This window comes from Kalmanozyma brasiliensis (genome assembly GCF_000497045.1).
Source record: "Kalmanozyma brasiliensis GHG001 unplaced genomic scaffold PSEUBRA_SCAF3, whole genome shotgun sequence".
Taxonomy (NCBI): Eukaryota; Fungi; Basidiomycota; class Ustilaginomycetes; order Ustilaginales; genus Kalmanozyma; species Kalmanozyma brasiliensis.
In genome coordinates this window covers 183,028-208,392 of record NW_015961970.1, presented here as the reverse complement: position 1 = coordinate 208,392, position 25,365 = coordinate 183,028, and the positions used below count along the sequence as shown (strand labels likewise).

The following is a 25,365-nucleotide window of genomic DNA, read 5'->3' as shown; positions in this document are numbered from 1 at the left end:
CCTTGCCGGGGTATGCATGTCCTTCGCAAGCACTGAAACTCCTCTTCTCTTGTCCAGCATGTCGACCGTTGGACGCAATCGAGGTCATCAGAAGGCTCAAAGAGCTCGACGCAGCATACTGCTTCACCACTCAAGACTGTGCACACGCGGCACGACTGCACAGGCAAGTGTCAGCCGAGACCGGGGTGATTTGCATATGGTCTTGAACGAAAGAGAGGAAAGATGATTTACAAAATGTGAAGATCCTTGCATGTGTGGCCACGTTTTTGGTCGAGGAGTATCACGACGAGAGGCGCAAAAGACGCATTCTCAAATCAACCTGCGGTGTCTTGATTGTGATGCTTTGCCTCCGCACTGAGTGTTGGCTTACAAGCGCGAGATGATCTTGTCGGTGAAGGCACGAGTACCGAGCTTTCCACCAAGATCACCGGTCCTCTCGCCGCTAGCGATGGTCTTGAAGATGGCGTTCTCGATCTGGTCGGCCTTGTCGAACAGAGACATGTGTCGGAGCATCATGATGGACGAGAGGAGCAGGGCGGTGGGGTTGGCCTTGTCTTGACCGGCAATATCGGGGGCGGAACCGTGGACGGCCTCGAAGATCGATGCGTCCTTGCCGATGTTGCCCGAGGGGGTGAGGCCGAGACCGCCGATGAGGCCGGCGCACATGTCCGAGAGAATGTCGCCGTACAGGTTGGGCATCACCATGACGCGGTCGGCGTACGGTGCTGGATCCTGGACGATGCGCAGGCACGCGCGGTCGAGCAGGTCCTCGTCGTAAGCAATGTGAGGGTACTCCTTGGCAACCTGACGACAGGCGTGCAGGAACATGCCGTCCGACATGCGCATGATGGGCGCCTTGTGAACAGCAGTAACCTTGTTGCGACCGTTCTGCTCGGCGTGGTGGAATGCGTAACGAGCAACTCGCTCCGATGCCTCGTACGTGATCAGCTTGATCGACTGAACAACACCATCCACAATCTCGTGCTCAATACCCGAGTACTCGCCCTCGGTGTTTTCACGGATGAGCACAGTGTCGACGTTGTCGTAGGCAGTCTTGAAACCCTCGATCGACTTGCATGGTCGAACGTTGGCAAAGAGGTGGAAGGTTCGTCGAAGGGTCAAGTTGAGCGAGACGTGACCCTTGCCGATGGGCGTAGCGAGAGGACCTTTAAGTGCGACGGTGTTCTTCTTGATCGAGACGATCGACTCCTCGGGGATGGTCTGCTTGCCATCCTTGATGAAGGGGGCCACCGACACCTCCTCCCACTTGATGGGCACGTTGGCAGCGTGGTAGATCTCCTTGACCGCGTTGGACACCTCGGGACCGATACCGTCACCGGGGATCATGGTGACGGTGTACTTGCCGTCGGAGCCCTTCTGCTTGTTGTAAGCCGAGGTGGGAGCGTTGGTGACGGGCATGGCGAGACCTCGGACCGACATCTTGTTGAGCTTGAGCGCTGACGAGGCGATGGTGGGGCGCTTGGCCAGCGACGAGCTGGCCGATCGGAAGGCGGGTGCGGCGAACATGGTTGTTCTGTGTTAGAATAGACGGGGTGGATGACCGCGCTGTTGAGGAAGGGCTGAAGTCGATACCAGCGACGATACGTGCTGTGACAAGGACGACGTCGGGAGGGGCACCTGAGGACGAAGATGGATAGGAGTGAGTGTGGAGACGTGGTGAGGAAGAAGATTTGATGGAATGGCCTTTCGACTTGATCGCAGAGACGCAGACGCACAAGCAGCCGACGAGAGTTGATGATGCTCCTGCGTTTTTTGCGCTGCTTTTTCGTCGTTTCGGATTAAGGGCTTAAGTCGACGCGAAGCAACTCAAGGCCTTGCGCTCACGAAACGCGGTCAATTTCTTTCTTTTTTTTCCCTTTTTCCTAGATTTCTGCTTTTTTTCTCCTGTTTTTTGCATCATTTTTCTGCAGGGCCAGCCTTCGACCCTTATCTCGGCTTGGAAAGCGTGAAACCAACGTTTGCTGTTGCCCCGCGATAGGTGATGTCACGCAGCCAAAAAGTGGCACAAGTTATTCATCAAGCCACGCACAGACGAGCGTACAATCTATGTCTTGATCGAGCTCGCAACTGTAATTTGGCGAAGGACCAAAGCGGCCATGTCGGACGGGTCATCAAAGGGATCAAAAGCTGTTCAGGTGGTACAGGAGCGGCAGCATGGTTCCGACGCACGAACGGCTCTGTCGGTCCTCGGTCTCGGTGCTGGCGAGCAGAGGGCAAGGCAGGGTCTCTTTTGGAGAAAGAGAAGTTCGAACTTTGTTTTCTCGGTGCAGCTTCGCGTGCACGGTGCAGCTGAGAAGAAACAAAAAGGGTCTGGACGTCGTGGAATTTCGGGCCAAGAGAAATTTCTCTCTGCGGATCAACTCGGACGGCGTTTTCCGAGCTGGGACAGAGCCAACGCAGACGATGGACCAAGAGAAGGCCCTCCGCACACCGGCCAATGCAGTATCTTGCGCTTCTGAGTATGGTGCTGGTCATAAGCCGCCATACGCCGAAGACGAGAACAAGCGCCATCAGCAGACAGGAGAAGCGGGATCGTCAGCGTGCTTGTCCTGGTGTCCAGCCACGCGTCGCGACGCCGTGATCTCCGTCGTAACCGAAGACATGGCCCTGCAGCCAGCTGAAACTTTTTTTTCTGCTGGAAGCGAGCATCCGGTGGTCTGTACCCTTGCAGCGCGTAGCCAATGTCAGCCTGGCGGTGTCACGATGATCTGCAGCAAGAACGGCCCGATGCTCACTGCAGTCTCGCTGGCATAATGGATTGGATTGGGCGGATCACAACGGAGCTGACGGACGAGATTGTGCAGTATCAGATTGGCCGGATGCAACGGCGACGAGGACGGCGACGACGGCGAGTGGGCGGCGACTTGGTCACCAACGCCGGTCAATACCGTTTTGCCTGCGCAAAAAGCAAGACACGGATTTCTCCGAGCAGCCCTTTGTCCATTCTACTCTGACGGATTTCCTCGAAGTCGTCCTCGCCTTACGAATCTGTTCCTCTTCAACGTCAACGAGCTCAAGCAATATGTGAATCGCTTCGTCGATGGTCAGCTCAGAAAGTCACACGGCAGCTTGAAGCTCGCAACCATCGCGGGGAGTTCCAGGTTGAGAGAAAAAGCGATTTCTGGCGGTAATTTTGTTTGACATTTAGAAGTTGAGTTCTAAACCTGACGCGAATTGAGAAGATCTGAGAGAGCGGCAGGCAGGCTCGTTGATGTTGAGGCTCTTCTTCAAACTTGATGCTCGTTGATGAATTTCCAGCCCTTTTTCCCGATTTTTCGAAAAGGAAAAGCAAAAATTCCATCGAGTCTGGGCTCCGTGCGTCGTCGTTGGACAGGCTCGTATCGCTATCTTTTCGGGGATTTTGGCGCTCTGTGCAAGTCTGTGTGTGTTTCGAGCTTTTCCTTCTTTTTCTCGTTTGCGTCGTGAGTGATCCGCGCCGACCGCTGCTGCTGCTGCTGCTATGCTGCTGCTGCCATTCGTTCTGATCGAATCTCCACCACCTTTCTAACTTCATCTCATCCGCTCGCCCTACATCGCTGCTCTCCTCCATCACCGCCTGCGCAGCATCATACCATCAACATGAACTCTCTCCGACAGCTCAACAGGGCTGCCGCCCCCGCCCTCAAGCAGGCCACCAAGTCCGGCCTCGTCCTCCCCAACCTGCCTCAGGTCCTCCGACCGGCTACCACGCTCGCTGCCGGCACACCAAAGATCTCCAAGGGCCCCACCAAGTACGGCGGTGTCTACACCGTCACCCTCATTCCCGGTGATGGTGTCGGTGTCGAGATCACCGATTCGGTCAAGGAGATCTTCGAGGTCATGAACGTCCCCGTCGAGTGGGAGCAGTTCAACGTCTCCGGCGAGACCCACGGCTCCGAGTCGCTCTTCAAGGAGGCCATGGAGTCGCTCAAGCGCAACAAGGTCGGCCTCAAGGGCATCCTCTTCACCCCCATCGAGACCGGCTCTCACAACTCGTGGAACGTCGCCATGCGCCAGCAGCTCGACATCTACGCCTCGCTCGTCATCTGCAAGTCGCTCCCCGGCTACCCCACCCGCCACAAGGACGTCGACTTTGCCATCATCCGTGAGAACACCGAGGGCGAGTACTCGGGTCTCGAACACTCCTCCTACCCCGGTGTCGTCGAGTCGCTCAAGGTCTCGACGCGCGCCAAGGCTGAGCGTATCTCGCGCTTCGCATTCGACTTTGCGCTCAAGAACGGCCGCAAGCGTGTCACCTGCGTCCACAAGGCCAACATCATGAAGCTCGGTGACGGTCTCTTCCTCAACACATTCCGCAAGGTTGCCGAGGAGTACAAGTCGAGCGGCATCACCTCGAACGACATGATTGTCGACAACACCTCGATGCAGCTCGTCTCCAAGCCCCAGCAGTTCGACGTCATGGTCATGCCCAACTTGTACGGCAACATTGTCTCCAACATCGGTGCTGCGCTCGTCGGCGGTCCCGGTACTGTGCCAGGCTGCAACATTGGCCGTGAGTTTGCGCTCTACGAGCCCGGTTGCCGTCACGTCGCCAAGGACATTATGGGCACCAACGCCGCCAACCCGGCTGCCATGATCCTCAGTGCTACCATGATGCTGCGTCACCTCGGCCTCGACACACAGGCCAACCAGATCGCCGAGTCGGTGTACAAGGTCATCCAGGACGGCAAGGTGCGAACCGCCGACATGGGCGGCAAGTCCAAGACCCACGAGTTCACCCAGGCCGTTCTTTCTAACCTCTAAGCGCGGTCGAGAGGACGAAGATAGAACTTCCTCGTGTCGATGCAGCGAACTCCTCTCACTGGAAAGACAGCTCCAAAGCTAGACCTCCCTCCAGCCATTCATGGATACTGATGGAAGGACCATGCTCCCTCGCTTCACCTGGCTTCGAACCGAGGTCCTTTGCAAGACACGAGGAGCCACACCACCGACACTGTACATCACACCCTTTTGAGACTCGACTCTATCTAAGCATGCATACCTGATCTCCTGCGGCAAGCCTGACTGTGCCATGATTGACATCGGCCGAAGGTGGCGGATAGAAGATGCGCGCCAGCTGTGCGGAAGCGGCTCGGCTTGTCTCATGGGTGTGAGCTGGTCATGCTGAGGTGCTCAGCAGTCTGATGGATGCTTGACAGAGGCTTTCGCCATTCAACGTCGGCTGTGAGCGTTTCAAAGCCAAGAATCCGTGCGTCATTTGAGCAGATTGATCCCGCTTCATCGTCGTGGCTCTACTACCCCAGTATGCATGCCAAGCCCAGCTCCCTTTGCTCAGTTCCGGTCAAATCACCTTCGATTATGTCCTTTTGGTTATCCACACTCGAACGTCTGAGCGTCTCTTGCTTGATGTCGATACTCTGTGGCCTGTCACAAGCATCAGCTTCCGGCTATGCAGTTATGGTCCTCTATCGACTGTTAAGCTCACTTCCCGCTCGCTCGCTCAGCCTCCACCGCTGCGCTTTTTTTGTTTGGCGCTCAACGGCGAATTTGGCAGTTCAGGGTCTGCTCTCGCTAGGAAGAACACAGAAACACGCCGAAACCAAACAAGGTCCTGTCATTTCAGCTTGCACTCCGATGCTGAGTCGCTGTCCTTCTGGCCACCACCATCAGGTCAACCAGATTCCCCCTCTCGACATCCGCTCCAGGCTGAGAGGATGGCTTTGATACCTACGGGCTCGGCATGACGGACTCTGCATCCAGCTCTGACGTCTCATATCGCCAGAGCTTGAACCAGGCGCTGCATGCTTCGAGCATCCTCACAGGCGCTCACGATGACGAGCTCGGCATCCAAAAGAGCGCAAAGAGCACCAAGCTCGGAGCTCAACATCAGCAGCAGAACCAAGACGCTCTCAACGCAACATTGAGCGATCGTCTGCGCCACGCAATTGCCGCTTGCACCGAGCTCTCGTCCTTCCGGCTCCACTCGGATCCTCAAGCGGCCACAGGCGATCTAGCTCTGCGGCTGCTTTCCATCATCCATGCGGGCTTGCTTGAGAAGAAGAAGGATGTCGGCTCGCGAGTCGCCGTGCAAGATGGCCGCCAGTCAGGCTTCAAGCGTAAAGGTGTTCAAGCTACGGAAGACGTTGGGCTTGGCATTAAGGATGTGAGGCTCGTCACGACCTTGCAGTCGCTAGCCTGCAAATGGGCTCTTTCGACTCGCATCAAGTCATTCGATCAGTCTCTGTTCTCAATGACGCCAAAGAGCTTTTCTTCGGCTCAAGACAAGGCTCGTTCGAGCAAGCTTACACCCGACAATCGCTTCCAAGAGATCGACGAGGACGCCGAAGTGCGAGAACGATCCCAGGCGAGGCACGCTTTCTGTACGGCTCGGACCGATCTTTTCAGCGTGGTCGAAAGCTTCATGGACATCTTCAGCACGCAAGGTCAGACCTCGGCAGCGCGCGGGACTGCTTCTACTCCAACGGACGTTGTCATGGTCATGCTGCGCGTTGGCATCGTCGACTACCTCTCATCGCTTCTGCGGTTGGGCTTCGGACCTAGCATCAGCTCGGCGCCCCCTTCGACGACCACACCGGCCAAAGATGCGATTCAAAAGCGCACGTCGACAGCAACCACGCAATTGCTTCGATTCCTGTCAACACACTCTGCCATGTCTGCCCTGTCCTCGGTGATTGCGCACTCGGATGCGAAGCTGGGCGCGCCTTCCTTCGTCAAAGCGGTCTCATCGCGTCTGTTGAGCGCTCAGCTTCTCCGATCCGAGGGGGTGCGCTCGCTCTTCATCATCACATTTGGCGGTGCAGACGCGGCCGAGACCGCTGAGCTCGGCGGCAAAGACGAAGGCACAGGCACCGCTGCACCGGGTACCAACTCGCTCAAAAGATTCGAGCAATGTGCTCGGCTCCTCTTGACGCCGCCACAGGGCATGCCCATCGACGTGTATCTGCCTATCATCCTGCCAAACCTTCTCGACATTCTGGCGCCCGATCTCAGCACATCCTCGAACATCACTCCGCCGCCGCAGGAACAAATGAGGGCGGCTGGCTTTGTCCTCACTCGAATCTCAGAACGACACCCGAAACTCTTCTCCCAGACCATGCACGATCGGGTCTACTCCAAGTTCCGTCCGTCGATGCAAGCAGCGGTGGAAACGCAGCAGACGAGGTCGTCTGCCGAGACGCAGTCCGCGTCGACAGTCGTAGTGTCAGCAGCGGATCTGGAAAGCGCCATCTCGACCTTGTCCAGCTTCTTGCTCTTCTCAGAACCCTCGCCGACTTTTTTCACGACCTTGTTCGAGCCCATCTTACCGCAGCTCCTGACGCTGTACAACTTCGTCCACGCTAAGCAAGGCGGCACTGGCAAGGGCAAGGTCAGATCGCTCGAGTCTGGCGGTCACGCCGACAGGCTCAAGGCTGAAGTGTCCAACTTCCTCAAAACGTGGGTGCGCCTTGTCGACGCCAAACACGGCGCTCAGTCTCTCATCCAGTCGGTCCAAACAGCCGAGAAGGGTATCGGATACCGGATCAACGGAGATGTCGAGAACGCGCGAGGTGACTTCTTCTGGAGCGAGGAACCGGAAGGCGTCTCTGTACGCTATGGTCAGCGGCCCGATCAGGACGACCAAGACATCTCGACACTGCTCAAGGACCTCAGCATAGCCGCACTCGCCAAACAGATCAGCACAGGCGACAACAACGAGCTCGACCTGACCAAGATCGCGCCAGACCTCTCGGCCAAGCTGGGTCTGCAGCCGGATCCACGCCTGCTCGCGATGCTGTTGAAGGGCGCAGATCGTAAGGATCTGGCTCGTCATCTGCTACCCTCTTTCTTGAACGTCTACATGGCGATAAAGGCGACTTCGAGGGCGCAGGTGGTCGGAGCAGAGGATGAGTCCGGCTCGGAGACCAGGTCGGTGCTGTACCTGCAGCTGATCTTGCAGCTTCTAGAGGCATTTGGATCCGATCTGCTCCAAGGCGATGTCCCTGCGACGCTCGCTTTCATCGACTTTTCCCTCTCATCACCGAGCCAGCGCCAGGCACCACCACAAATGCTGCAGGACAAAGCTGCACCAAACGATGAAAACAACACCGAGATACCATTCATCTCGGCTAAGCCGTCGAATCCGCCAGGCTCCATGCCCTCGCTCTTCGACGTGGCTGGCAAACAACAAGCTGGCATATCCAGTCTGGAGGAAGGAAATGAAGCGAACACGTCCAAAACGGCAGAAGACAATGAGCCAACGGGAGACGACGAGGATGAAGAGGAGCTCGTCACGACCGCGCTCAGCCTGCTCCTCTCGCTGCTCGAGTCAGACACCTCACTCTCCAGCGAGACGCAGCCCATGCTCCTTGTCATTGCGGACAAGATCGAGTCTCTGCTCGATAGCCCCTCCGCTGAGATCCGCGGTCTCGCCAAGGAAGCCAAGCTGGTCCTGCTGGCTCGTCGCAACTCCCTCCGCTCCACTGCACCCGCTCCCGCCACGACGACGAGCGAGACCTCGGCGAAAGCCCTTGCCTACGCCCAGGCGCAAGAGACGTACCAAGAAGCGTTGAAGCTGTTGCAAGATCCGATCCTGCCTGTGCGCGCGCACGGCTTGGTTCTTCTGCGTCGCCTGGTATCGGACGACCCCAAGGCGGGTGGGCAGCATGTCGTAAGGGTCGATCCGGCGCTCATCCCCGCGATTCTGGACATCTTCCTGCACGCGGTGGAGGACGAAGAGTCCTACCTCTACCTCAACGCTGTGCAAGGACTTGCGGCTTTGACCTCCAGCGGGGGTGCCCAACCCATCGCCCGCCTGGTCGGCATCTACATCGGTCGGGATGACGGGCTTGCATCGCAAGGCCTGGCGGCGCGGGAGGTGGAAAAGCGGCTGCGGGTGGGCGAAGCGTTGCTCCAAGTGATCCAGCGGTGTGGCGATGCGATGGTTGCGCATTTCGATGCAGTGGTGCCGCCGTTGTTGGTCAAGCTGCGCGATCGGGCGCTGCCGAATGTGTTGCGGTCGTCGTTTGTTTCAATCTTGGGCACGGTAATCGAAGCGGCACCGATGGCGATGGCGAGAAAGGGATATGCGGGGCAGCTCGCCGAGGTGTGCATCGACATTGTGGTGATCGAGATGGTGCACCGGCCGAATGCTGGCAAAGAGACGGTCAAGATGAATGTACAGGGCAAGCGCGTGGATGCCAACGACGAGGAGAAGGAGCAGAAAAGAGCGGAGGAACAGAAGAAGCTGGATAGTGCAACGACTAGCGATGCGAAAGTGGCGCATTTGCGTCGTGCTGCGATGCTGCTGCTCACGCTGCTTGTGCGCGGGACGAGGTTTCAGCTGGAAGAGCAGGATAGCAGTGCAAGCGGAGGGAGGTTGGTGGAGAAGCTTTCGGCGCTGCGGCTTCCAGGAGGCGGAATCTTGCCTTCGGTTGCTGCGTCGGGCGAAGGGGAGGCGCCAAAGACGGAGCGGCTGCAGAAGAAGGACTTGCTCTTCCCACCGCAGCTTCTGGACCGACTCAAGCAGGTGGCTGCCTACGTGGAAGCCGGCGATACCGACTCCATCGTGCGTACGCATGCGCACGACTGTATCGAGCACGTTGACGCCCTCTCGCTCGACCTTGTCCAGTCTGGGCTCTTCCTCGCTCGCTGACCCCACAGCCCACTCTCTCATCAATCGCATCCGTGTTCGACATGCAAAACATTATATCTATCCATGGCCGTGACGCTAAAAGTACATATTCAGAGCTTTGGCTTGGCCACCTCTTTTCCCCCATCCTTCCCGTCCATAGGCGGCGCAAGCTGAAAATCACTCCTCTCGTCCTGGGGTTGTTCCAGCTCGTCATTCGTCCTCTCGGTCCTATTGAAGCTGAATGCGTCCGGCGTTTTGAGGAACTGCATCCGTGGCCTGACCCTGAACTTCTTGACGGCCAGAGGGCTGTTGAAGGCCAAGTTTATCAAATCGGTCTGTCTCGGCTGGCCGGGGCTGCGGACGACAAATTGGGGGTGCATCTCGTAGGCGATGTTGGCGGCGAGGATGAGGATGTCGGAGGTGAGGCCTCGGATGGGGTTGCGTTCGTCCCAGAAGGTGTGTCGTCGAATGCGGTGTCCTCCAAGCCAGAGGATGTCCCGGCAGGTATGCCAATCGGATATCGCCGAGACCTCGTTGGCGGGCATGTGACGCAGTGCTTCTGGATCTGGCGTTGGTGGTAAGTGCAAGCTGCGCCGGAGAGGACGTGGTGGGTTGTGGTAGAGAAACGATACGAGGGGGAGGGAGAAGAGGCTGTCGACCTCGCGCGGATTGAGGTGGGGTTGAATGCTGTGGTCCGTAAGAAAGACTACGAAGGGGGTAACGACCAGCTCGTTGGCGGACAAGAAGGGGGGTAGCTCGCACAACTTGACCGCCTTGGTGCTGTCGATGGGCAGACCGGTCTCTTCGAACGCCTCGCGACGAGCAGTGAACTCGAGATCGCGATCTGTCGGCTCGAATCGACCACCGGGTATCGCCGTGTCCCCCCCATGCGAGCGCAACCGCGAGGAGCGTTTGGAGAGGATGACGTACAGCTCGCCATTGCGCCCCGCGAAGAGACCCAGCAACACCGCCGCCCGCCGATACGCAGGCACCGACGACGGACACGGCTCCGAACCCGCCCGCGGCACGTACCGCTTCAGGTTCTGCAAGGCGTGGATCGAATGGGACGACAAGGCGGAGAGCGAGTCTGGTGGGACCTGGAGCAGGGCCGCTGCCTGCGCGAGCGATGTGGTGGGTTGAGAGGATGTGGATGCGCCTGATCGGTCCGGTCCAAAGAGCGCATTGTAGAGCGCCTCTTTGACCTTCATCGTGGATCCGCACAGGGCTGTATGGAGGTCGTAGCTGCCAGTAGGGGAAGAGAAGGTGTCGGAGTTGTCCTGTGTATCAGACACCCGTCGTAGTCCTGCTCGAACTCGAATCGCGGTGGCGCTTCCTGTTGCTGTTGAAGGGTATCGTAACGAAGGCTGCACCAAGCCGAGCCTCTGTCGATCAGGACGAAGAAGGATGTTGAAATCCTGCCAGCGCTCGACAGAAGCGAAGGGTAAGACGACTGCGACGACACGGCTATCAAAACGGAATGCCGCGAGCCCAAAAAGTAGCCGTCTGCGCCCTTGCTCTGTTGGACGCACCGGGGTTGGTGAAAGTGGTCAAGCGGAGTCGTGAGCAACGAGCCGAAATCCCACATGAAAATGCGCTTTCTTTTCAGCCGGTTCCTTTAGCCGACACCGGTTCCACTCTCCGCCAGACACAAACCTTGCACAGATCTGACAAAGGTCTAACACCGGAAAGCCGAGCCAAAATTCTCCACAACGCACGGGCAACTCGCATCTCGAAGACTGCAACTGTCACAACTCTCATTCTTGCCTGCTCACCATCCACAGTCGAGGTCACTGACTGGCTAGCACAGAGCAAGCTGTCAATCTAGTCGTCGCCATGACCGATTCGCCAGCCTCGACGTCGCTTCAAACGCGTCTCACCACCGCCTTCCCGCAAACCGCCTCTCTCTCGCGACAGGACCTTCAAGCGCTGGCCTACGACGACGTCCCCCCATCCCAGCTTGCACCTCCCTCCTCCTCGCAGCAGCCACCATCCGAGTCCATCTCGCCGAACCAAGCCTTCTTCGAAGCATTCTTCCACTCGCTGCCTCAAGCCCAGTCTCTCTACCGCGTGCACGCCGACCTGCTGCGCACCAACGAAGCCAAAGCGACGCGCAACATGGAGCGCCAGGTGCCGCTCCAAGCGCTCCGCACCGAGACGCAGCAGCTCTTCGACCGAGCAAAGTCGCTAGAGGCCGAGTGGGCGACAAGAGAAGCGCAGCTCAACGAGGTACAGAAGCGATTCAACCCGTCCGCTCTGCACTTTGGTTTGACGCAGTCGGCCAGCAAACTCAACGATCGATCCGAGGAATTGGCCAATGCGTTTGTCGAGGGTCTGGCATATCCGAGAGACGATAGCGGTACGAGCGAGGAGGCAATCGTGGACGACGCGAGCTTTGTCCGAAGGTATAAACATCAAAGGCTGCTGTATCATAAGAGAAGGCTGGTAGCGGATCGGTGGGCGAGGAATCAAGTTCATTGGACCGACTGAATCCCGGAAACAGCCGTCACGGACAATGTAGCACGCAATCGCGCTGTCAACCGGAAGTGATCAGATGATATCTTGCTGCGGCCAGCACGGCAGACACCCCGCCGACCCAGCCGCCGGACAAAAGGAAGGATTACTGCGGAAAGTTCATCTCGGAGCCTTTCGTCATTGTCTACGTATAGGAGTAATGAGTGGGCAAACGACCATTAGGCTTCCGATGCTTCGGTTCAGTATTACGACGAGCCTATCGCAAGCGGTTGTCCATGTCGGGTCTACTCGGACCAGGCGTAAAACCGTCCGAGCCTGGATGCTATTGTTCTCACTTCGGAGCAGGACACAGCAGGAGCAAGAGCTTGCTTCAGCGGATGGGCGAGCACTCGGAGCGAGCAAAGGGAGCTATAAAGGGTCAATTTGCGCTGCTTTCCCTACCACAAGCTGGCTCGCATTTCGGACCACGAACGGATTTCGAGCTTCTGCTAGGCAACACCGACGATGAGGGGTATCCTGGTCTACCTGCTGGCTCTGGCCATCATGAGCCTGTGTGCTCGTACTTCGCCCATTCCCCCGCGCCAGTCGGTTCGCCAACAGTCTACTGCTCACCACTCGCCCATCACACCTTCCTCCCTCCTCAAACGTCAGTCGCAGCCCGCATCTACCGCAGTCAAAGCCATCGAGAACGCCGCCCTAGAGGCACCTAAGGACTGGAAGCGGCCCCTCGTCATCATGCTATCCGGCATCGGCATCGCCAGCACCATCGGGTGGAACTACGTCAGCCTTCGCTCCTTCCTCAACAACCAAGCCAAATATCGTAAGCAGAAGGAAAGGATGGAGGCGGAGAAGAGCAAGCCGTTGCCCAAGGTGGGCGATACGCTGTGCGCCTTTGCGACGTACACCACGCTGGACGAGGTGCAGCGCCGCAAGCCGAAGGTGGTCAAGAGGCCGTGCTACGTGCTTGGTGCGCGAGAGGAGTCGCAGCCACGAGATGGCTTCGCCGCTGGTCACTCTGTCTACGGCGAAGCTTCGTCAGCTGCAGCCGCACCGGATCTCCCCACTGGACCAAGCAGACTCGATGGCTTGACCATGGGAGGACGGATGAAGAAGCGTGGCCTGGCCCCTGCAAGCGCCGAAGGACTCGAAGAGATAGCAGCGGAAGCGACGCACGATCTGCATCCGCCTACCGCTCCGCCGATCTCGCACTGGCACTCCCCGCCCGCTCCGGTACCCGATGAGGAGCGCGACCGTCTGATCTCGTCTATGCCCCAATCGGCCGCCTTCACTCGTCGTCCCTCGACGCTGAGTCCGCGACCCGGTTTTCCGCGCGCGCACATCGAGATGACCTCGCCGTCGTCGCACGACCCTCCCACGGAGGCCATCGAGAACGACACTCCGGAGGAAAAGGTGGCGGGTGAGAGCTCGAAGAAACCGTTGAAATGGCTCAAGGGCAAGAAGATCTCGACCGAAGACCTCACCTTTGGCGTCACGGTGCTCAATACGATCGGCACGGTGCCCAGTTTGGTGCTCAACACGCTCAATGCCTATTGGTATCGGGGCAATCCACGTACCGATTGACATCCCACACACACGCTCTTCTGTTCCGTAATGCGATTCCATTAAATCTAGTTGGCGAAAGCCTGCAGCCCCGTGATGCCCTTTCCGAGGATCAACGTGTGAATGCCGTAACTTCCCTCGTAGGTATTGACCGTTTGCAAATTCTGAACGTGTCTTCCACAGTGGTACTCGTCACTGGTGGCGTTTCCACCAAAGATGTCCAACAGACTGCGGGATTGTTGGAGGGCCTTGTTGCAGTTGTTTCGCTTCGCGAGAGATACCATTTCGGGGGACCATTCTCCGGTGTCCTTCATGCGGCCGAGTTGGAGGGAACACATCAAACCCAGAGCGGCTTCGGTGGATGCGTCGGCGAGTTTTTGCTGGATGAGTTGGAAGGCTGCGATGGGCCGACCGAATTGGTTTCTGTCCAAAGCGTACTGGCGTGCTTCGGAGATGCATGCTTCCAAAGCACCCATAGCGCCCCAGCTAATACCATACCTAGCCGAGTTCAAACATTCGAAGGGAGAACCCAGACCGGGTCTCGCGTGAGGGAGGAGCGATTCGTCCCGCTTGACACGGACGTCTTCGAGGAAGATGGAGCCGGTGACCGAAGCACGCAGTTGGAGCTTGTTCTTGATCGCAGGTGCACTGAGACCCTTGGTGCCTTTTTCAACGATGAAACCGCGAATCTTGTTGTCCCACTTGCATTTGGCCCAGATGACGAACACGTCGGCGTGGGGCGAGTTGGAGATCCACGTCTTGCTACCGTTGAGCACGATCTCGCCGTCACTCGTGTCGGTGGCGGTGGTCTCCATGGAGGAGGGGTCGGAACCGTGGTTCGGTTCGGTCAGACCAAAACAGCCCACCAGCTCACCCTTAGCCAATCGAGGCAGGTACTTTTCCTTTTGCGCTTCCGTGCCGAATTGATTGATCGGTCCCATCACCAGCGAGGACTGGACGGACATGATACTTCGATACCCCGAATCGACGCGCTCGACCTCCCTCGCAATCAATCCGTAGGAAACGCTGTTCACCCCCGCACATCCATACCCCTCAATCGTAGACCCGAGCAAACCGAGCTCGCCCAGCGAGGGAAGGATCGTCGGATCCCAGCTCTCGTTGCGATACATCTCGGTGACTTTGGGTTGCAGGGTTTCTTGACAAAAGTCGTGGGCGGTTTGCGAGATGGCGATCTCGTCTTCGGAGAGTTGGGACGTGAAAAGCGACATGGGATCTTCCCAGTTGAACTTGCTGAACTTGGTCATCTTGTATTGCTCGGGGGCCGTATCGGGGGTGGTGCCGTAGGAGCGGGCTGCGACGGACGAAGTTGCGAGCGGAGTGCGGGCGCTCGGAGCGGCGGCGCGCTTCAGCGCTGGCAATGCTTGACGGAGTGCGTTGGACATCGTTGCTGCTGTGAAGTCTCTGTTGACGTGACTTCAGCGGTGGTGAGATGAGATGAAGTGGTTATATGTAGAATCGGATGTCGACAAGAGAAGGAAGCGTTGATGCGGGGGGAGGGCAAGCAAACAGGCACAGGCCGAGTGTGGCAAGCTCTGTTTGCTTCGCCCTCCAAACGGCGATTTGCTCAACCCGGTTACCGGTTCGACGAATTCCAAACTTTCGCCACGCGACTTGCCATCCAGCCGCCGCAAACAGGCCTGACGTCGGAAAACTTCGCATCCCTCGACCGAACGCCGCACCTCTCCCCCGCACTGGGCAGCTTGTTCGGTTTGGGGTGCCGAAGATCTTCCTTCACCCTCTGTGCTTGTCCGAACGGATCACCAAGGCAGCTTCGATCTACCTGACCGACTCGATGAGACTCAGTGCTGTGACAATCGAGTTTGTGCGGGGGCAAGCTGGATGACACGAGGCTCGATCGAGGGCCGTCAGAGCTTGAGCTTGAGCTTCGACGAGCGGGGCAGCAATTTCATGAGTGTTAAGCCATCGATGAGCGAACAAAGTCGCGTTTATAGCCGCCCTTTCTGCGGGCTGTCGGTGCGGTTTTTAGCTCGGGCACGGCCGAACAGACCGAAGAGGCGAACAACTCACTGTGCGTGAGCCAAAAATACCACAGACGATTCTTGTTCTCAGTCAAAAAGGAGGCACAGAAAATCCATCGAAAATTGCAATGCGTGCATCGGCTGGCGGCAAAAGCGGTAGGCGCGCCAATCCTCATCCATATCGGTGACGCGATCGCCGATCCCCTACTCACCTCCCTGAGCTCCTCCTCGCAACCCGCCCATCAACGACACCGGCACTCCCCCATTCCGCAGCCGCAATCCTCCCTAGCAGCCTCACCACAGGTATCGACCAAACACATACGGATAGCACCGCACACACCTGCAGACTCGTCATCTCGCGCTGCCCCGGTGTGCTCTCTGGCACGTCCCAGTCGAGTCGTCCGCCCGGCAGCTTGGCGCGGTGTAGGGTATCGTATCGATGTTGATGCCACGTATGGCTGGTAAGGGTATGGTGGCGGATGAGGAGGATGTGTGATGCTAAAGGGAGGACGAGGAGCGATGCGAGGCTGGTCAAGACGGAGGAGGCGGGTGAGAATGGCCAGGAGGGGTCGAGGAGTGCCGAGCGATGCAGCAGCGCAGCAGCCAGGCCCGGCAGGAAAGGCGCGAGAGGTACGCCGTCGAGAACGAGGAGGGCCTGAATGAGCAGGACGAGGTAGAGTGTTCGCAGAGCCAGCCGCCGAGATCTGTTGGCGTGCGACTCGATGTACTGCGATAGCGAGAGCAGGCCGAGCGCGAGACAGACGACAAGCGCTGCACCGGCAGCGACGACGAAGAGGCCCGTGAGCAGGGTGAGGATCATGTGTGCATCGTCGTGTCGTTAGGCTGATGGTCTCGTTGACAGCCGAGGAACGTAGATGGGGAAGTGAGCACAGCTGGACACTTTGATGGTGTGGAGGCGCCAGCAAGTGTCGCCGACTTCCGAGCCAACTTTTTTTTGGCATTTGCCGCCATGGAAATTTTGAAGGTTGTGAACCCTTTCTTCCTTCGATGTCAAAATGGCCACCAAACACCTTCCTTATTCGCCAACCTCGACACCTCGACTCGTCTTGCGAGGACACTTCTGCATGCCAACGCTATCATAACGGAAGCGCTCGATACTTTCACGACATAGTCGTCCCTCGAAGGACAAACAGACGCTACCATGCCGCCTGTCGCGTCCAGCACCTCCGCCGAGCCCTCCAGCTCGGCATCCACATCATCTCGCCCCATCCAGCAAGTAGCCAAAAGCGCAACCGAGCCGCCCAAACACACCTCCTTCTCCTCGATCGGCATCTCTCCCATGCTCATCCGCAGTCTCGCCGCGCTCCAAATCAAGATCCCCACTCCAATCCAGAGTCTCACCATCCCCTCCGTCCTCGAAGGGCGCGATCTAGTCGGTGGCGCTCAAACCGGTTCCGGCAAAACGCTCTGTTTCGCCCTGCCCATCCTGAACAAGCTCATCAAAGACATGGTCGGGGGCTTCGCCGTAGTCCTTACACCGACGCGCGAGCTCGGCGTGCAGCTGCACGAGCAGTTCGTAGCGGTCGGCGAAGGGGCGAGGATGGGACTTCGGTGCGCTCTCGTCCTCGGAGGCATGGACATGATGAAACAAGCCTCTGAACTCGCAAACTTACGCCCACACGTGATTGTCGCTACGCCCGGTCGGCTTGTCGACCACCTCCGCTCCGGGGGTGGCGAAGAATGGGGGTTGCGACGATGCAGGTTTCTCGTGCTCGACGAAGCGGATCGGCTCTTAACCCCAACGTTCAAGCCGGAACTCGATTACCTTCACTCCGTCCTACCGAGCGCAAAGACGCTCCAAACGCTACTGTTCACCGCCACACTCACCGAGGAAGTCGTCGAGCTCGCCAACGCCAAACGACCCGAGGGGAAACCCGAGCCCATGGTGTGTAAGATCGAGATGGACACCAAAACACCTGCGACCTTGGAGCAGAGGTACGTGTTTGTGCCGTCGCACATTCGCGAGCCGTACTTATTTCATGTGATGCGTCATCCACCCATCGCGCCGTCCTCCGAACGCGTGCGGAAGATGCGCGCCAAACGAATGGCGGATTTGGAACGCAAAGCGGAAAACGAACGGAAGAAGGGCAAGCGACCTCGCGTCCAACAGTCAGACGACGAGGAGGAGGATGCAACGCTTACGCTACCTTCGACCATCATCTTTGCTGCGAGGTGCAAGACCGCTGCCACCCTCTCGGGGATGCTCTCCGAACTCGGAATACCCAATGTGTCCTTGCATTCGCATCTGAAGCAATCGGAGCGATCGAGCAATCTGCAGAGCTTTCGCGCGCAGCGTGTCCCGGTGTTGATCGCCACCGACGTAGGTTCTCGCGGACTGGACATTCCGGACGTAGAACTGGTGGTCAATTGGGACCTCCCCAGCGCTTGGCAGGACTACGTCCATCGGGTCGGTCGTACCGCGAGAAACGGCAAACGCGGATTCGCTATCAGTTTTATTACGGAGAGAGACATCGACGTCGTGCATTCGATCGAGGACAAGATCGGCACCAAGCTCACCCAGCTCGAAGGGCTGGAGGATGAAGATGCGATATTGGAAAAGTTGGGTTTGGTCAGCACGGCCAAGAGAGTGGCGACTATGGCACTGCACGATGGACAGTTCGGGGAGAGACAGCAGAGGAATAGGGAGAAGAAGGAGGTCAGGGCCAAGGCGGAGAAGCGCGCCAAGCGAGCGGCGGCGAGAAGCGAGACGTAGTCGCTACAGCATGATCCTTGTATTTGTTTCCATTCAGCAATCACCACGCAGCACCAACCGCATATGACAGTCGATTCCGAGTGTCATAGAGAAAAGATGGGGGGGCTAAGGGTCATGGTGATGAGGGTCGAAAAAAAAAGGAAGCGTCCGGACAGCCGGAATCGAACCGGCGACCTATGGTGCTTTTCCGTTAATACCGGATTAGGGTTTCCAATTACAAACCATCGCTACTTCCAACTGAGCTATGTCCGGGTTTATCGTACTGCGCCTGGTCAATTATAGCATATATATACCGTTTCGGCGCAGTTGATCGCGCACCCAACGGAAAGCCATTCACGTGGGCGCAGCCGGCGGAGCTTGAAAACGCTAGCCTGCATGAATGGTCGAGTCATCCTCCTTTGTTCATGACTCTTTGCGATGCCGTTTCGGCTTTCAACCGGCATGACAGACCGTCAAGGCCGTGCGACGGTGACATGGCTCTATGCCAGGACGACAGTCGACGGCGGCTATGCATGCCTACGCCCGATGAGGGAGGATGTCGATGGCATTGCGTAGCGTTTGAAGGAATGGTCTCGAGCCAAGCTCTACCAAACTTGCAGTCGTTGGTGAGCACCGAGCTGTGCTGTGCCTTGAGCAGCCCGTGCGAGCTGTGAGCAAGTCAGTCGCAGGTGTCATGAGACGCACGGGGGGGCTCACTGATAGCGAGCGAGCCGGGTCCCTTCTGATCCGCGGGATTCTCGCTTCGGTATCAACACAAGCACGTTGTGGCTTTTTTGGGCCACCTGTCAAGCGGCTGCTCAGCCTCTTCGGTGTGGGGGAAAAGACCCTGAACCACGGGACGCAGATCGACTCGTCCCCTTCTGGACGCCCTCTTCTCGCTTCTGACGATTCGGATGTCGGACGTGGTTCCTGAATCGGTCTCTCATCTGTGAAGCCAGCTCCGCCCATCAAGCGTGCTAAGAGGGATTGAAGACCCGCTCGCGGGACGTTGCTATCGGTCTTGGCATTCGTATCAGGCCTGGGTCGGAGTGCCTTTCAGGTACAGTGGCTCGTGTCGGGTACCGAAGATGTGGTCTCGGGGTCTCACGCAATGCTGGCCTGCTCAGAGTGGCCGTGCGAGCACGCAAGAGGCATGGTCCCGTTGGAACGCGCTTCGGATACACATATCGCCAATGCCGTGCAAGCATCGTGGACAGAATCGACTCATACGCTCGGCTAAATCGTTAGCGTCCTCCGCGGTGATCCTCCTCTGGCCCCTGGACGCGTGTGCCTGCTGCGCGCCGCTCTGATTGACAGCTGCCATGACTCGCGAGCATGACGACGCCTGCAATGGTCCTGATTGACTTCCCGAACATGACTGTGACTCCGATGAATGATTGTCCGTGTGCCTGTTTCGTTGTCCGCCGGGTCGATGCTCGCTTGTTGCAACCCATACGCCTCGTGCCGGATGTGGACTCTCCCAAACGTGAGAGGTTGACGACGCTCAGTCGATCGTGTACCGTGCTATCGTATGCTGCCAAGGCCATCTAGGGCTATATATACAGCCCAACATCCTCTCTCCCTCGTCCGCCCCTCACATCAAACAAGCTCGCACACCAGACACATCTTCAAACTGACCACCGCAACTCCCACCACCAGCACTACCACCACTACCACCGTTCTCAACATGCTCTCCTTCTTCCGCAAGACCAAGTCCACCATCTCCTCGTCGGTGATGACCAACGCCAACACCTCCGAGACGACGCTCGTGCCCGCCACCAAGACGGGCAAGCGCAAGACGCCTCGTCAGACGCAGCCGTACCAGGCCGAATTCACGGGCATGGGTGGCTTTGGTGGCATGCCCAACTTCCTCGAGCCCCCTGTTGCCGCTGTCAAGATGGTTCCCGCCCAGCCGTTCAAGTCGACCCCCCGGGCTAGCTTTGTCGATGACCGCGTCAGCGTTCTCAAGGGTATGTTTCAACCACCCCGCGTGCAATCAGGTGAGCAGTGATTCGCGCGGCACCATTAGAGAATCTGGATAGAGGCGAAAGAGGGAAAGCGTTAGTTGGGACGTCATGTCTGACCCATTTTCCACGATTTCTTTCGTTGTTGATACGTCAGGTCGAGAATCGTTCGACACCCTCGCCACCACCGTCGCTGCCCCCGCGAGCTCAAGCTCCACCTCCCCCCAGCGCAAACTGCTCAAACAGCACAAGGCCTTCTTCAACAACTCGTTCAGCAACACCTGAGTCAGTCTGCTGGACACCATTTGTTGAAGTGTTTTTTTTATACATCATGCTCTAGATAGAACAGAGAAAGCGGGATCACCGCGCCGGTGGGCGAGTCAGCCAGGCGATGGCGAAGTTGCGCATACCGCTCGCTCAAAACCGTCTCTAGTCGAACAGACACTGTGACGCAGTCGACCCTGGGCACCATCGTCCTAGATCGCCATCTGCCTCTCCACTCGCCGAGTCGCGAAGACCAATCTCCAGGAGATCCCGTCGCTGGTTTCTCACGACCCAGAGCATCATTGCCCGCATCGTCGATCACGCCCTTGTGGCTGATGACCATTTCCAAGTCCCACGCAAGCTCCCCCTTGCATCGACTTCGTTGTTCTTGTCACCCCAAGATCACAAATTCAACCTCTCTCTCACGGAAATCAATCTCTGAAACCCCAACTTCGCTGGCGTGTGATGAAAGACTGTGCATTCAATACGACCTCAATTGGGTCGCGAAGCGTCGTCGTGCATCTCGACATCCTCTTCGTCCCTCCCATTCGTGTGATGTGACGACTGCACCAGCCTAATCTGGTCCTCTGGCGAAGCGGAGCGGGACGATGACCAAGGCCCATGCTCCGCGTTGCTGAGCAGCGGTGGTGTTCCAGGCTCTGTAGACTCCCTATGCGCCACATCTTCCTCCTCCATCCCCACGCCGGTCGGTGGAGCCGGAGTGCCTTGGATGCTACCCCCATTGCTCGCATCCCACTCCTGCTTGACATCGTCCACATCCATGCCCGTGACGGTGCGATCACCCTCGTCGTCGTGGAGCGGCGCAGGGCCGGCCGCAGCCCTCGCCAGTGCAGCAGCATGCTTCTTCTTGCCCGCTGCATATCGCGCCTTGTTCCGCTGAGCCTTTTCTGCCTCTTTTTGATCTTCGATGGCTTTCTCCTCCGCCTTCTTGTCGGCGAGGAGTTGGGCTTTGACTTCGTCCTGCAGGTCGTGCGCCCACATCTCGGCGAGGTGCTCCTCGAAGCGCGCGGATAGCGGCTTCCATGTCCTCCCTCCCTGCGTAGCTCCCTCCTGCTTGATGTTGGTGGACGAAGACGAGGACGGGATGACGTTCTCCAACGCCGCTTCGATATTATCTGGTGGCGGAAAGCGGAACCCGTTCTCGCCAGTGATGAGCCTCGCTTTCGCCCCGCCGTAGCTCGAGACAAAAGGGAAATAGCCCAGCGCACCGTCGTCGAACACGTTCTCGCGCGCTTTGACGTTGATGATTGGCTCCGTGGCGTCGCCTTTCTTTGCGGCATCCTGCTTGGTCGGGCGTGACGAAGATTTGGCGGGAGCCGGCTTGAGCCCAGAAAAGCCCTTGACGCGGAGTGGGCGAAAGTCGAACAGATCTTCAAAGGCGATGCCTTGCGGTTCGCCATTGACGAAAAAGCCGATCTTGGATCCTAGCAGCTTGGGCAGAGGTCGAAGCGAGGGTGTTGTGGGACCGGACGGCTTTTCTTTTGTGCCGGGATTCTTGCGATTCTTGACCTTGGCAGAGCCTCCGCCGCCTGCTCCACCTGCGCTTGCCGTTGCTGCACTGGAACCGTTGCCGTTCGCAGCACCCGCGACTCCGTTCACGCCCTCTGCCGAATCAGACAAGCTTTTGGTTGCTTGAGGCTCAAACACGCCCGTACCCTCGATGCCCTGCAGAGCCTCCTCGATGCTGTTGCCCTTTCGGCTGCGTTCCATCAGCTGTTCCATCTCCCTCGTCCGCGGGTACTCGAGACTTTCAAAGTACAATTGACCCTTGTAGCGAATGGCAATGCGTTCGCGCTTGATGTTGGCCGGATCGTTTTCGTCCTGTGGCGGTGTGTGTGGTGGGAGCTTGATGTACATGCCAACGACATCGCCTGCTTTGAAGGGCTTGCCGTAGGGCAGAGGTCGGGAGAGGGTGACCTTGTCTCCGCCTTTGTCTCGGAGCCCGTACGAGTAGCCGTCGAAGCCGACGGGTGCATTGACCGGCGCCTCTCTCCTGCCCCAGCCGAGGCGAATGTGCGCACCATCCTTCATGGGCCCTGGGAGCGGGCCTGCTGCACCGACGCCGTGGGCGAGGTGCTCTGGTGGGAGGATCTCGATCTCCGTATACCATTCTCCTTCGCGCACGCCGATGTTGGTTCGCGCTCCGCGGAAGCCCTTGTCGGTGGAGATGATGTCGGCATCAGCGGAGATCTTGGTGAAAGGAGATCGGTCTGACCAGCACCAGTGGACGTTAGCAGGACGAGTCTCGAGGGTCTTGAACACGGTCTGAGGGAGTTGCTGACTCGATGGTCCTGCAGCCGTGTAGCGCCAGCCGTTGCGATTGACGGCGAAGTTGACGGTGTTGAAGAGAGTGGAAGAGCCCACCGTTGGCGCGAGATGAGGCGCCGGAGCAAAGTCTTCTGAGTCGTTCTTACGGAGCGGAGGACCGCGGTAGCCGTCAGGCAAGGCGTGATGGGACTGATTGGCGGGGGTTGGTGTCGATGATGAGCCATCTGGGGTCGAGCGGCCATCGTCAGAGGTTGGGCTCGATCTGCCAGATGGAGGTATTGACGGCGGTCTGGAGCTCGAAGGGTTTGAGGCACGACCTAGAAGATGAGGTGCGGTGCGGGCGATGTATGCTCTGTGCGCTTCTGAGATCGTTGGAGGTGCGGGCGTGGTCGATCGAGAGCGTTCCTGCCGCGATGGGGAGGATGGCGGTATAGACGAAGAGGCATGGGGCGGCGAGGACTCGGCTTGGGCAGCGACGTGGGATGCGCTGTCGGGAAGTACCAGATCTTGATACTTTCTCTTGTTGGTCGGTGCGCCTGCTTCGACGTCATAGAGACTGCCAGTAGGCGCCATGCCCGGACTGGACTGACCTGCCAGCGGATCGTCTATGTCCATGACATGAGTGATGCCTCGATGGCCAATGGTACGGGTCAATGCGAAGGAGGAAGGAAAGGAAGAACTGAGCCTCCAAGACCCTGAACAATTGGCCCATTTGACCATCTCCACGTGACAGCCAATTGTGCCTCTCCACTGCCGCTGTTTTTTGTGTCGCTTTCCGCGTCGCGTGTCTGTGGCTCGAGCAGCGCTCTCTATGCGCAGAGTGTCACTTTTTCAGTCTGTTGTGTGTTACTTTGCGCACGCTGCGCTGAGCAGAGTGTGACACAAACCTAATCAGACTGAGAAGAGGACAACACTTTCACTCACCTGCTCTCCTCCTTCCATCCATCACCGTCAGATCCACGCTCCAACACTTTGATCGCAGCCATGGATTCATCGCGCCTCCCGCCAGAGACACCGCGCAGACAGCTGCTCAAACGCATCCACCGAAGGAGCTCTGTCCTTCCTTCCATGGACCCTGCATCCCATCTCGCCGCCTCCTCTTCAACGTCCACAACGCGGTCCACATCTCGTCGTCCTTCGCTCAATCCGGACAGCACATCTCTTCTCGCAGCTCTGGAGAAGCACGACGAAGAGGAGGAAGACTATGAACAGGTCGACTACAGCCACGATGTCGTTAACAGCGCTGGACAAGCACACCTCGATGACATTGCGCAAGCGACAGATGAGCCACAACACGATTTCAACCAGCACGACGACCAAGAGAGGTCATTTGACGGCGACGAGAACGGCGAAGAAGCTGACTGGGCGCAGGTGGACGAGTTGATGGACACCCTTCAGCTCAGAAACCAGCGCATCCTCGAGCTCGAGAAAAACGTCTCGCAGCTTCAGCGAGATCTGCAAGTCGAAAAGGATCGCACGAGGTCTTCCAAAGGCAAAGCCGGTGCGGCAAATGCCGAAGACAAAGCATTCACCCGCGTGAAAGCAATCAAGCTGGAGCGCGAATTCATGTCGCAAGAGATGATCCTCAAGGGCCTGCAGCGCGACAACGAAGACAAGACGCACGAAGTGGAAGCGCTCCGACGCAAGATGAAGGTCATGTCCGACTTCCTTGCGCGTCAGTACGGTCAGAATGGCTGGGAAGAGGTCGTCTTTGCTTCTTCTGGTGTCTCTACTGGGACCTCTGCGAAAGAGTCAGCTATAGGTGGTAGCCCGGAGAAAGAACCTCTCAGCGCAGTTGGCCGTTTGCTCGCAACTGCAGGCGCAAGCGGCAGTCCTCGCGCCGTCACCAGGCCCAAATTCTCGCCCAACTTGGGGAGCGATGCAAACATGAACCCGTTCTCGCCTGCAGCTTCGAGCCCCACCAAGGGTGTTGGCGCGATCAACAACGACGACATGCTCATTCCGACCATCGCTAACATGCAGACACCGTCTTCCAGCCCGAGCAAGCCCTTCATGCCGTCCTCATCAGGACTTCGAGCACACTCTTCCGACGACGTCGACGATTCGATCGATGGGGTTACTGACGCACTCGGCGAAGGATGCAGACAACACTCGCACAAGCTCACCACCCATGAGGCGTCCGACGGCAGAGCGGATCCAAGCAACAGGGTTTCAGCTGGTCTGGATCCCAACGTCCTGCTCGCCTCGATCGAAAGTGTCCGTCTGCTGATGCAAGGATTCGAAAGGCAAAATGCCATCCGCAGAGCCGCACTCGAGTCGACGATCGAAAAGGCTCTTGAAGCAGAGCGCAGAGCTGAACGTCTCCAAGCCGGGGCTTCGACAGCGCCGGCAATGAATCCTTCCCTCGACGTCTCAGCTGCTTGATTCCGCACAGCTCAAGGCCATATCGCTCTATCTAGTATCTGAAAACTATCCCACTTCATGCAATACATACCCCTGCTCAGTGTTCTTCACAAGGAGATCGGCATGTGAGCCCTTGGCTCGAAGCTC

At 58.0% G+C, this 25,365-nt stretch overlaps 12 protein-coding genes and 1 non-coding gene across 13 annotated transcripts; 7 read left to right on the top strand and 6 right to left on the bottom strand.

Annotated features, from left to right (window-relative positions):
• Positions 1-366: 366 nt before the first annotated feature.
• On the bottom strand, positions 367-1,527 carry PSEUBRA_003957 (Isopropylmalate dehydrogenase-like domain protein; the record flags this gene model as incomplete). The annotated part of the gene is made up of 1 exon (XM_016437543.1): positions 367-1,527. One exon carries the CDS (start codon positions 1,525-1,527, stop codon positions 367-369), a length of 1,161 nt encoding a protein of 386 aa, XP_016291086.1.
• Positions 1,528-3,600: 2,073 nt separating this feature from the next.
• Positions 3,601-4,764, top strand: PSEUBRA_003956 (Isopropylmalate dehydrogenase-like domain protein; the record flags this gene model as incomplete). Its single annotated transcript, XM_016437561.1, has 1 exon — positions 3,601-4,764. One exon carries the CDS (start codon positions 3,601-3,603, stop codon positions 4,762-4,764), a length of 1,164 nt encoding a protein of 387 aa, XP_016291085.1.
• Positions 4,765-5,701: 937 nt separating this feature from the next.
• PSEUBRA_003955 (protein of unknown function DUF2435) lies at positions 5,702-9,613 on the top strand (the record flags this gene model as incomplete). Its single annotated transcript, XM_016437566.2, has 1 exon — positions 5,702-9,613. One exon carries the CDS (start codon positions 5,702-5,704, stop codon positions 9,611-9,613), a length of 3,912 nt encoding a protein of 1,303 aa, XP_016291084.2.
• Positions 9,614-9,702: 89 nt separating this feature from the next.
• On the bottom strand, positions 9,703-10,800 carry PSEUBRA_003954 (NUDIX hydrolase domain protein; the record flags this gene model as incomplete). Its single annotated transcript, XM_016437540.1, has 1 exon — positions 9,703-10,800. One exon carries the CDS (start codon positions 10,798-10,800, stop codon positions 9,703-9,705), a length of 1,098 nt encoding a protein of 365 aa, XP_016291083.1.
• A 625-nt stretch (positions 10,801-11,425) lies between these two features.
• PSEUBRA_003953 (Modifier of rudimentary, Modr) lies at positions 11,426-12,079 on the top strand (the record flags this gene model as incomplete). Its single annotated transcript, XM_016437569.2, has 1 exon — positions 11,426-12,079. The coding sequence occupies one exon, from the start codon at positions 11,426-11,428 to the stop codon at positions 12,077-12,079; it is 654 nt and encodes a 217-aa protein (XP_016291082.2).
• Positions 12,080-12,568: 489 nt separating this feature from the next.
• Positions 12,569-13,645, top strand: PSEUBRA_003952 (uncharacterized protein; the record flags this gene model as incomplete). Its single annotated transcript, XM_016437573.1, has 1 exon — positions 12,569-13,645. One exon carries the CDS (start codon positions 12,569-12,571, stop codon positions 13,643-13,645), a length of 1,077 nt encoding a protein of 358 aa, XP_016291081.1.
• A 47-nt stretch (positions 13,646-13,692) lies between these two features.
• PSEUBRA_003951 (Acyl-CoA oxidase/dehydrogenase, central domain protein) lies at positions 13,693-15,027 on the bottom strand (the record flags this gene model as incomplete). Its single annotated transcript, XM_016437539.1, has 1 exon — positions 13,693-15,027. One exon carries the CDS (start codon positions 15,025-15,027, stop codon positions 13,693-13,695), a length of 1,335 nt encoding a protein of 444 aa, XP_016291080.1.
• Positions 15,028-15,832: 805 nt separating this feature from the next.
• PSEUBRA_003950 (Transmembrane adaptor Erv26) lies at positions 15,833-16,444 on the bottom strand (the record flags this gene model as incomplete). The annotated part of the gene is made up of 1 exon (XM_059465358.1): positions 15,833-16,444. One exon carries the CDS (start codon positions 16,442-16,444, stop codon positions 15,833-15,835), a length of 612 nt encoding a protein of 203 aa, XP_059321466.1.
• Positions 16,445-16,786: 342 nt separating this feature from the next.
• On the top strand, positions 16,787-18,358 carry PSEUBRA_003949 (DNA/RNA helicase, DEAD/DEAH box type, N-terminal; the record flags this gene model as incomplete). The annotated part of the gene is made up of 1 exon (XM_016437558.1): positions 16,787-18,358. One exon carries the CDS (start codon positions 16,787-16,789, stop codon positions 18,356-18,358), a length of 1,572 nt encoding a protein of 523 aa, XP_016291079.1.
• Positions 18,359-18,504: 146 nt separating this feature from the next.
• On the bottom strand, positions 18,505-18,610 carry PSEUBRA_006504. Its single transcript has 2 exons — positions 18,573-18,610; positions 18,505-18,540 (listed from the first exon to the last, which is right to left on the bottom strand). It is a non-coding gene; the product is annotated as a tRNA-Tyr (tRNA).
• A 1,414-nt stretch (positions 18,611-20,024) lies between these two features.
• Positions 20,025-20,586, top strand: PSEUBRA_003948 (uncharacterized protein; the record flags this gene model as incomplete). Its single annotated transcript, XM_059465357.1, has 2 exons — positions 20,025-20,307; positions 20,459-20,586. The coding sequence occupies 2 exons, from the start codon at positions 20,025-20,027 to the stop codon at positions 20,584-20,586; spliced, it is 411 nt and encodes a 136-aa protein (XP_059320496.1).
• A 471-nt stretch (positions 20,587-21,057) lies between these two features.
• On the bottom strand, positions 21,058-23,469 carry PSEUBRA_003947 (SPla/RYanodine receptor SPRY; the record flags this gene model as incomplete). The annotated part of the gene is made up of 1 exon (XM_059465356.1): positions 21,058-23,469. One exon carries the CDS (start codon positions 23,467-23,469, stop codon positions 21,058-21,060), a length of 2,412 nt encoding a protein of 803 aa, XP_059320495.1.
• Positions 23,470-23,838: 369 nt separating this feature from the next.
• PSEUBRA_003946 (uncharacterized protein) lies at positions 23,839-25,239 on the top strand (the record flags this gene model as incomplete). The annotated part of the gene is made up of 1 exon (XM_016437514.1): positions 23,839-25,239. The coding sequence occupies one exon, from the start codon at positions 23,839-23,841 to the stop codon at positions 25,237-25,239; it is 1,401 nt and encodes a 466-aa protein (XP_016291076.1).
• Between the last annotated feature and the right edge of the window lie 126 nt (positions 25,240-25,365).